General features: G+C 54.7%; 1 protein-coding gene across 14 annotated transcripts in view; it reads left to right on the top strand.

Annotated features, from left to right (window-relative positions):
* The window catches only part of TCF3 (transcription factor 3), a 74,747-nt gene that overhangs the window by 18,427 nt on the left and 46,359 nt on the right, over window positions 1–9,961 (top strand). The window contains exon 1 of one of the 14 annotated variants that reach the window (XM_027705130.1): window positions 4,579–4,641. The exons of the other annotated variants lie outside the window; for them this stretch is intronic. Coding sequence (XP_027560931.1) covers window positions 4,614–4,641 — 28 coding nt within the window. The 5' untranslated portion in view covers window positions 4,579–4,613. Of the gene's footprint in view, window positions 1–4,578; window positions 4,642–9,961 lie in introns of those variants that run through there. 14 annotated transcript variants of the gene reach the window in all.

Genomic DNA, 9,961 nt, shown 5'->3' with positions numbered 1-9,961 from the left:
GCGTTTGGACAACGCTCTGAGGGACAGGGTGGGATTGTTGGGGTGTCCTGGGCAGGGCAGGAGTTGGACTGGATGATCCCTGTGGGTCCCTTCCCACTCAGACTATCCCAGGATTCTATGGTTCTGTTAATGTCTGGCTCCTGTTTTCAGCCTCCTGCTGCAGTTGATTCACTGTGGCACAGGGCACACAGGGCTCCTGCCCTCCCAGGCCTCCTCCCTCCCTGCCATCCCAGGACAGGGTCCTGGCCAGCAGAGCCCCCCACCAGCACAGCCCCAGTGGGCAGGAGCAGGACTGTGGTGTTTGCCCTTTTTGGGAATGCTGTAAGAAGGTGGTGACTCACTTTCCATGGAGCTGATAGTTACCCTGCTCCTGTCTTGGATTTGTGTTGTGTAGCCAGCAGGATTATTTATAACTTAGCCAGCATCCCGAGCCTATTGTTTCTGCAAAGAGCAGGAATGACTAGATGACTTCCTGAGATTTTTTTTTTTTTGCCACCCCCTCATTTTTTATTTTTTTAAAAATCTGCTTTTCCTTCCAAGTATTATATTCGCCAGTTGGATGCTTTCCCCCCACATCTTCCCCTCCTGATTGTGCATTTGTGCTGCTGACAATCCCACTACCGGTGTCGCTTTTAACTCTAAAATCTCTCCCAGGAAAACCTGGGGGCTGTGCCCCAGGAGGGCTGGGGCACCTTCCCATGGCACCAGTGGCTCTCTGGCCTTTTGCAGGTGCTTTGGGCTGAGGCACGAGGCTCCAGCAGTGCCATTAATGGGAGGACACACATCTGCACTTGGCAGGAGGTGCCTTTCCCAGGGGATGCTTTGGGGCTTCTCTGCATCCCAGGAGCAGAGTTAGTCCCTTCGAGGGTTGCACCATCGAGCTCCAGGTCAACCTTGTTGTTGCTGCCCCTCTGAAGGTGCCACTTGGGGCAATGAAAAGGCCTCCCCTGACCCCAGGGCTCTGCAGGGCAAAAGTCATTTCCATCCTGGTGCATCCAGCCCTGGGGATGTGGCAGTGGTGGGCGTGGAAATGGAAGAAGTGAGTCCTGAGCTGCAGCCCTTGGATGTGCAGCCACTCACCCGGTGGCAGTGGTCCCATCTGGGCAGGGTTTGCCCTAAATCCTGAAGCTTTCTGGGATTTTGTCTTCCCTGGCCTGAGGAGCACAGGCTGTGTAAAGTGGGAGCTGCCCCTCAGCCTGTGCCATTGGGAGATGCTCAGACACAAGGACATGGATCTCAGGGAAAGGTTCTTCCCCCAGAGGGTGCTGGGGCACTGCCCAGGCTCCCCAGGGCAGTGGGCACAGCCCCAAGGCTGCCAGAGCTCCAGGAGCGTTTGGACAACGCTCTGAGGGACAGGGTGGGATTGTTGGGGTGTCTGTGCAGGGCCAGGAGTTGGACTGGATGATCCCTGTGGGTCCTTCCCAGCTCAGGATATTCTGTGATTCTGTTCCTCTGTTCTCTTTGTCCATCCACCTGCAGTTCATTCACTGTTGATCCCACAAGGCCCAGCTTTAATTAAGCACTTCCCTGGAAGTCAGTGGGTAGTGACAGTGCAGAAAGGAGGGAAGGGGCAGGGTGGGTTTGGCCAACTCAGCCCATCTGAACCTTTGGGAGGGACCTGCAGGTTGGGCTTCCTTGGGGAGCACCACCCAGAGCCCCAACAGCTGCTGTCCACAGCTTCTCCTCCCCCAAACAGCCCTGCCTTGGGTCTCCTCACTGGACACTTGTCCCTGAGACTCCCACTTTGGGTTTGGTTGAGGCAGGTTCTCCATGTGGCCGAGTGGATGCTCCGAGGTGGAGCCTCGTTGGTGCCCATCCCAGCTGTGCTCCCTTCCTGAGCTGCTGCTGGGCTGGGAGGGAACGAGCAGCCTCGGAGCTCCCAGTGGCTGCAGAAGCCACGGGGGCGAAACAGCTGAAGGGGAAGGAGCCTGGGCTGCCTTGTGGGCAGTAGAGACCCTGCTCAATCCTCTCGGTTTCCATCGGTTCAGAACTCAAAACTCAGCACTCGTTTATTTTTAAGCTGCCGTTTCCAGCCGAGGGCCAAAGGCCTCTGCTCCTCCTCTCCCCATCAGGGGCTAAAAGCTGCCCCTCCAGCTCCCAAGCTGCCCTTTCCCAAGCTGCAGGGAAGCTGCAGGGAAGATGGGCTGGCCCATCTCTGGTTCTCCCCCTTCCCAGGGCTCGTGCCACTGTCCCTGTGCTGGCTTTCCAGGAACCGCCTGGCTCCGCAGGGAAGCGTGAAGTTGATCCAAGTGGAGTTCTGTCGTGCTGGAAACACCACTCGGGTGTGAGCAGCTTGGAGTGGAAAATGAGTCCTGAATACTGTCCTGTGGGGGTTTTACATGCTCTTCAAAGAAGAGTCATAGAATCAAGGAATGGTTTGGGTTGGAAGGGACCTTAAGGATCATCTCATTCCACTCCCTTGTCATGGGCAGGGACACCCTCCACTAGCCCGGGTTGCTCCAAGCCCCATCCAACCTGGCCTTGGACACTTCCAGGGATGGGGCAGCCACAGCTGCTCTGGGCAACCTGTGCCAGGGCCTCCCCACCCTCACAGCCAAGAATTCCTTCCAATATTCCCTCTAACCCTGCCTTCCTTCAGCCATTTCCCCATGTCTATCAGTCCATGCCCTCCTCATAGCCTTCTATCTTTCCTGTGGTGCAGAGCACCAGGTGTGGGCAGAAACTGGAGGAATGTGTGTCACATGAGATACCAGGCTTGAGGCCGAGATGATGCTCCGAGAAGGGCTCGGGAATTGAGGCATCTCAGGGAAGTGATGTCTGGAGTCATGAGCTCACAGCAAACTTTGGGGTTGGCTCTCGATTGCTTGGTGCAGAAAAAATTGGAGGTTCTTTGGGCCAGGCCCTTCATTTGCTTCCTGAGAGAGCTGATCCCAACCCCTTCTGAGGTTTGTGCATCCCAGAGGGTGCCTGTGCCGGCTACTGGGCTGCTTCCTTCTCCTGCTGGTCCTCGTTCCTGTGGGGTTTTCCAGCTGCTGTTCCCCGTGCCAGGGCACCCTTGTGCTGCCTCTGTCCCATCCCAGACCCTCAGGTACTTTGGTTTCCTCCCCCAGCTGGAGCCCACAGGCAGTGAGTGATCTCCCCAGTAAAGCACTGGTACGGTTCCATCCCACCCTGGAGTGGTGGGAAAAGCTGTGCTGGATGGCACTGAATTCCCCCTCCCTGCTGGTCCTCAGGTTCCTTTAAACTGGAATGCATGGAAAATCAAGCTGAGTGAAAAGATGGGGAGCTACAACACTCCCCACAGTGAAACCACGGGAGCTTGGGACAGCAGGACCCGAGAGCCAGGCAGGAGAGTCTCCCCCAGCTCCTGCCTCTGCCAACCCTCCTGGGTCAGCTCAGGAATAGAGAACAGCCCTTCTCCCCCTGCTTGCTTTGTATTTTTAAAATCATTGTGGTTTTTTGTTCTGTTTTCTTTAAATAATTTTCTAAAAAGTTGAAACTGTAGAACTGGGTTTTTTTTTTTACCCGAAGTAGAAAACTGAAAGATGAGTGAGACGTTGTGGTTTGGAGCACCAGTTGTAAATAGAGGTTTTTCTGGGTGCTCCAGCATGCCAGGCTTTCCCACCTGGAGAGCACAACTGCTTCTTCCAGAGGTGGGTTAAGAGCTGGAGTTGTGTTTGTCCACATGGGTATTTCAGGGATAATCTGTGTCGCTGTGTATTGTGCTGATATATATATATATATGTAAATGTGCTGAGATATATATATATATAAGATATATAAAACTCAGCTGGCTCAGCTCTGGGCTCTGCCACATCCCCAGCTCTGCCCTCATTTTTGGGCAAGTCTCTCCATCTGTACAATAGCAGAAAGAGTTTTGTTCCCTGGAGAGGCTTTGAGGTTTAACATTTATAAAATGCTTTGAGATCTGCAGATAAGGAAAGCCAGACAATAACCAGTGCTCAGGGCCGTGCCACGGGAGCCCCCGGGATCACCACGGCAGAGCCAGGGTTGGGTGGAGGTGGCTTTTGGGAGAGGGCAAACAACTGCTCCAGCTGCAGCCCTGGTTGGGAGCCCGGCGAGCAGGAGGGGTGCTGAGCCGGCCTGTTAAGGAGATAACACAATGGAATCACAGGGTGGTTTGGAAGGGATCCTAAAGCTCATCTCATCCCACCCCCTGCCATGGGCAGGGACACCTTCCACCAGCCCAGGTTGCTCCAAGCCCCATCCAACCTGGCCTTGGACACTTCCAGGGATGGGGCAGCCACAGCTGCTCTGGGAAACCTGTGCCAGGGCCTCCCCACCCTCATCTGTGACTCGGAGCACGATTGAAGCACTTGGATGAGTTTTTCCAGGGCTCCCTGGGAGCGATCCTGATCTGGAAGAGCCGCTGCCCGGCCGCTCTTTGCTGTCCTAAAATCCCCCGGGTGAACCTGACCCACTCCATCAACTTCATTAACTTTCCTTGCGCTGCCTCTGCCCGTCCTCCCCGCGAACCCCCGGCGGTCCCCAGACAAAGGCAGGCAGTGCTGGGTGGGCAGGACGAGGAACCGGGAGCTGCTCCTCCCCGAGCTCCGGACGGGTGGGAGGAGCGCGCCGGGCTGGGAGCGCTCGGCACGGGGTGCTGAGCTCCCGGGCTGCTCCCTGTGGACATGGCATCCCAGAAGAAGCTGTTCGGGGGTAGGTTTTTCCTGCCAGGCATCTGGCGGTGCCGGGGTTTTTTGGAGGAGGGAGGGAGGGTGGAGTGCGAAGGGGTGATTTGCAGTGGATCGGTTGGGAATTGCGATCTCGGTTGGGAATTGTGCTCTCCAGGGATTTGTAGGGCTGGAAGTCTGCAGGGATCCTCCTCCCCGTGCTCTGAGTACCTGCTTTTGGGCAGGAACGGGGAGAGTTAGAGCTGCTTGAGGAGACACGACCCTGTTTTGGGAGCAAGATCAGCTCAGCTTTGTCTGCTCTGTCGCTGCCATAGAGTGTGCCCAGGTCCCCTAAAACCTGTCCCAGCTGTGGTGAGGGCAGGGCAGAGGAGGACAAGGGGATGTAGGTGGACCCCTGGCTGGCTCCAGCACACCACGAGGGTCTTTGCCAGCTGAGGGTGCCCTGGGTGGGGGTGTCCTGTGGTGCCCATGCAGGGAGCCAGGCACTGGCACAGGTCCTGTGTGCGGGGTGGTGACACGGCCTGGGGGGGGGTTTCCTTGCCCTACAAGGGTCTCGTGGAGTGGAACCAGTGCACAGCTCTCTGGAGATGGTGTGGCTTTGATTCGAGTGACTTGTGTGGGTTGGGTTTGAACTCAAGAGAAATCAGTTTGTCAGAATTACTGCAAACGGTGCCTGCTTGGAACTGGGGTGGGTACAGGGGGGAAACCTGCACCTCTGGGGTTTGAATAAACATGGGCTTGTGTTTAGGTGAGGGGGCATCCTGTGTGCAGACTGGGTTCCCTCTGGGATGCCAGGGGGCAGCTGAGGCTTTGGGATGCTGCGAGATAAGAGGGAATGTGCAGGATGGACAAAATATTGCAAGCCCAGAAGCAGGTTCCCATCTGCACCCTGTTCTAGTGGGAGGTGTCCCTGCCCATGCAGGGGGTGGAACGAGATGGGCTTTACGGTCCCTCCCGACCCAAACCATTCTGGGATTCTGTGAGAGAGTTAAAGCTCCGTGCCTGAGGTTACCAGAGGTCAGAGTGTGCTCCTCATCCTGCCCAGAGCAGTGTGGGCAGGAGCTGGGGGGACAATCCCTCGAGTGCGGCGGATCCTGGGCACCGCAGAGATTTACAGCAGCTTGTTTCCCCTTGATTCTGTGGGGGGGTCTGGTGGAGCAGCTGGGGCAGCTTCCACAGAGGTGGGATCCCCCCCAGCCTGTGCCCTGCTCCCTGTGCCCTGATGGCAGCAGTGATGGGGCTCTGAGGGGCAGGAGGTGTGGAGCTGCGGTTTTGCAAACCAGCTGCTGGCTGAGGTCTTCCTCTTCCCGTCCATCTTGGCCTGCCCCAGCCTGGGGGCTTCTGGGGCACATTGTGCTCCGAATGGGGAACTGATTTTCTTTGGGTTTCCTGCTGTCTTACATGATCAGCAGCCCCTGGAAAGTCCAGCGAGCCCCAGGACTCACTCAAGATAAATGTAGGGTGAGAAGGGGCCTTTCCTTCCAGAGCTGCCATGCTTTGAGCCACCTCACTAACCCAGTGCAGTGAGGATCCAGGAGGAGTGAGGATCCAGAGGGAGCTTGATCCACAGCCAGGATAACCCTGGGTCTCCCTGGAGCAGAGGTGGGAGCTGCCAGCAAAGCTCGTGCACTGGAGTCAGTCCAGTCATTTAGGGATGACTTTGGTCCTTCTCATTTTCCTTGCTGCACTAGGCTAAGAGTGGCTTTATTTTTTCCCCCCTCTTCATTTTTATATATAAATATAGATATATATTCTTTTCAAAGTTGCATTTGAAAATTCAGCCACTTTTCTTCAGGACAGCAGCTTCTCATCCAGAAGAAGGTTGAGCTCGGCTCTCACCATCCCAGCAAACTGCAGCTCCAGCTTTTTAACTGATGCAGCTCCTTTTGTTCATAGAGGAAAACATTCCTTTGAGCTTCTCATAGTTAAAAGAAAGCAACCTTTGAGCAAAATATCAGAGAAGCTTGTTAATGGTCCATTTTCCTAGACAGTTATATTGGGATTCCTGATAAGAAGTGTTAGTGCTTGGCTTGACAAAAGCACCAGAAATCGAACCATCATGTAGAGGAGACACAGACAAGATAACCTAATAGGTCTCTTTTTGTCTGCAGCTTGTTGCTGTGAGCAGCACAGCCCTGGTGTGTGAGGGCTGGGGTGTGGGTGTGAGGCAAGGCTGGATCCTGCCCTGGGTTTGCCTCACTGGCTGTGGAGCAGGGAGGGAAAATCCCCTCCCACCTTCCCAGCATCACCCAGCAATGGTCAGTGCATGCCCAAGGTAACGTGGAAGATCTCAAAAATAATAAAACTCGTTTTCCTGAGACTTCCATGGGGCTTCTGAGGGACTGTGCAGTGGGTTTTTTTCAAGGCTCTTGAGGGAGGGATCAGACCAAGGAGCACCAGCTCCTGCCAGCTGCTGCTAAGTGATGCCAAATTTGCACCCAGGAAATGGTTTGAAGCAGTGCAGGCAGGAAAAAAGCGTTGCTTAGTCCTGGAAAAGAGAGGGGCTGTGAGGGAGGATCCGTGCTACACATTGAGTGCCATCTACTGGCACCTCACCCGTGCCATCCACGTTATCCGGGGACAGGGAGGGACCAGGGGTGCCCAGCCCCAAGGGATGATGGTGACCCCTCAGTGATGTCCTCCTTGCCCTTCCTTGTAGTCCCAGGGGGTGCAGGAGCAGCCCAGCAGTACCTGCTGAGGGTGGCACGTCCCAACCTGAGCCGGGACCCCCGTGACTGATTTCCCACGGGAGGCCTCCACGCTGCCCTTGGCAGAGGCTGTGCCACCCTTCATCCTGTCCTCTGCCTGGAGCCTCCCCAGGCACTTCTCTACACCCCAAACCAGACCAGGTGACACATCCAGATTTATAAAAACCCACCCTCCCCACCAGCTCAGCCCCTCAATCCCCAACCAGCCTTTGGGCTGAGGAGCCAGGGGTGTGATCTGGTTTTAGGGACAAGGGAAACCAGGGCACCAGGGGTTGGAGCAACTTTCTGGTGTCCCCTGACCAATGTGTGATTAGAACCAGAGTCTCAGGGGCTGATTGGCAGCCTGAACCCACGGTGTGAAGCATCATTGATTCCTACCAAGGCCAAGAGTCTGAGCCCTGACCCTGCACTGTGCACACCAGAAACCTCTGCAGCCTCAAAGCTGGTGGGTTTGGGTGGTTTTGTTTCAGGTGAGCTCTTCCTGTGACTTGTCCTTTTGGCTTTAGGGTTACAAGAGGAATTTGGAACACGGGCTATGTTACACAAAGATGTGGATTCTTTCAGGGGAAGGGACAGATGAACATCTTGAAATGTTTATGTGTAAAGAAGGGGGGGGAAAGAGTTGTGGTCTGTGAACATGGTGCTCTGTAGTAGCAAGTGGATTGAATTCAGCCCTTTTTAATGCAGTTTGAATTATCAATGGTCTATTCAATTACAGAAATATTTGGCAGAGCTCTAAATAGGTCACATCTGTCTTTAAATTGTTCTTCAGGTAGATATCTCACTGTGTGGTGTCACATTGACCAGTTCTGTAAGAGCTGGTGTCTGGGAGGGAAAACTCTTTGGCTGTACAAGCAGTTAACCCCCAAAACTCTGCACCTGGTATACTCTGACCCTTGGGTTTGCTTTAGGGGTGCCTTAGTAAGCCTGGCTTGTGTATTTGGGCATATCCAGCTACTGAAGTTTGCACCCCTGAGATTACTGTCTGTAACTGGGCATGGCCAGAGGCTTTGTTGGCATCCCCTGTGTTCCTCTTAGGGGCCAGGGTGGCATCTTGATCCCACTGTGCCCCCAGAGATGTTCACCTTGGGAAAGGAGAGAACAAAAAGACCCAACTTTTGTTGTGGTGACCAGAGTCTGGAGGTTACTTGCGAGCAGAAGCTGGGGCTGAGGCAGGGAGGCAGGTGGTGGTGAGAACACTTTGTTTGGGAAAGTTTTCCTCATTGTGTCCAGCAATTCTTCTTAGATGATCCTTCCTGTGGGCTGAATCATCGTCTCGGCAAACACGTTGGCTCCCGAGCCGGCCCCGCGGCCGCATCCTGTGCCGGGGCATCCCAGCTGAGCCCGAGGGTGCTGGGCTGCCCAGCACCCCACAGGATTGCAGAATAGCCACTCCTGGGTGTCTTTCTCTGCCCTTTGGGCTTGATTTTTTCCCAAGGAAGTTTGCAGGGATGGTGCAGGCATCATCAAGTCGTTAACCACCATCCCTCACCCCGCTGAGAGGAGACTCACAAACAAACTCCCAAGGCCGCTGTGGTGGTGTCTACGTGTGTTTGGCCATTTCCCCGTGGAATTTCCACATTTTTTGGAAGCAGTCCTTAATTTTGTCTAATTTTTAACAGCCCCTGGCCTCCCTCCCTGCAGGTCTGTGGCAGTGGAGGGCTGGGGAGGGCTCACGTAGGCACGGCTGGCACCGCGCTCTGCCACCAGAGATCAAGCCCAGCTCTTCGATCCCAAACGCCCCTCTGGCAAACTTTTGGGGGGTTTTTTTTGTCAGTTATGAGTAAACGTGCTTTTGTCCCCAGTTTTGTCACTTGGTGAGTAATGGAAAAACCAAGTGGGAAAAGATTTCTGCTCCCCAGAAGAAAAGCCGCCGTCCCAGTCGCGTCTCCGCGGCCGTAATTCGATTTTACATTGCAAATTAAACAATACTTGGAAAGATGCAAATCAGGGCGGAAATAGAGGGAGATGCTACTAAGTGAAGGAGTGGGGGGGGGGGGTGTTGCACCTACTGGGTGCATCTGCGTGGGTGTGCAAAATACACCACGGCCCAAGGGACGTGAGAGGTCACTGAGGGTGTCCCGGGGGACCCACCGTGTCTCATTGCTCGCTGCCTTCAGGCTGCTGAGTTCACTCAGTCACTCAGCAAAATGAATTCTCTCTCTCTCTCTCTGGGCAGCAATCCGTGTGTGAGTGTGGAGTGTCTGCAGCTTTCATGAGTGTGCAACTTTGTGGTAAAATAAATGAGCTGGAAAAACCAGGATGTGGATTTAGTCGTGCTCTTCTCCCTAAAGCTTTCTGTTTAATGGGATATAACCCCTGGCTTCGTGAATAACCCTGGATCTACTGAATTTAAATTGTTTTGCGGTGGCAAATGTGTTGATGTTGCTGAATGCATGTGAGGCAGAACATGAGTGAAGGTTCTCTGCAGGGCTGTCTGAGCATTTCAGTTCCCTTGTGGGAGAACGGACTGAGAGCAGCCCTGAGGAGAAGGACCCTGGGGGTGTGGGTGGATGAGAAGCTCCACGTGTGCTGGCACCCAGAAACCCCCCTGCCCTGGGCTGGTCCCACAGCGTGGGCAGCAGGAGAGGGGGGAATTCTGACCCTCTGCCCCCTCAGGTGAGACCCCCCTGCAGA

The sequence above is a fragment of the Neopelma chrysocephalum genome, unplaced genomic scaffold (assembly GCF_003984885.1).
Source record: "Neopelma chrysocephalum unplaced genomic scaffold, ASM398488v2 Primary Assembly neopelma1_320, whole genome shotgun sequence".
In the NCBI taxonomy this organism is placed as follows: domain Eukaryota; kingdom Metazoa; phylum Chordata; class Aves; order Passeriformes; family Pipridae; genus Neopelma; species Neopelma chrysocephalum.
This window is presented reverse-complemented; position numbering and strand designations above follow the sequence as displayed.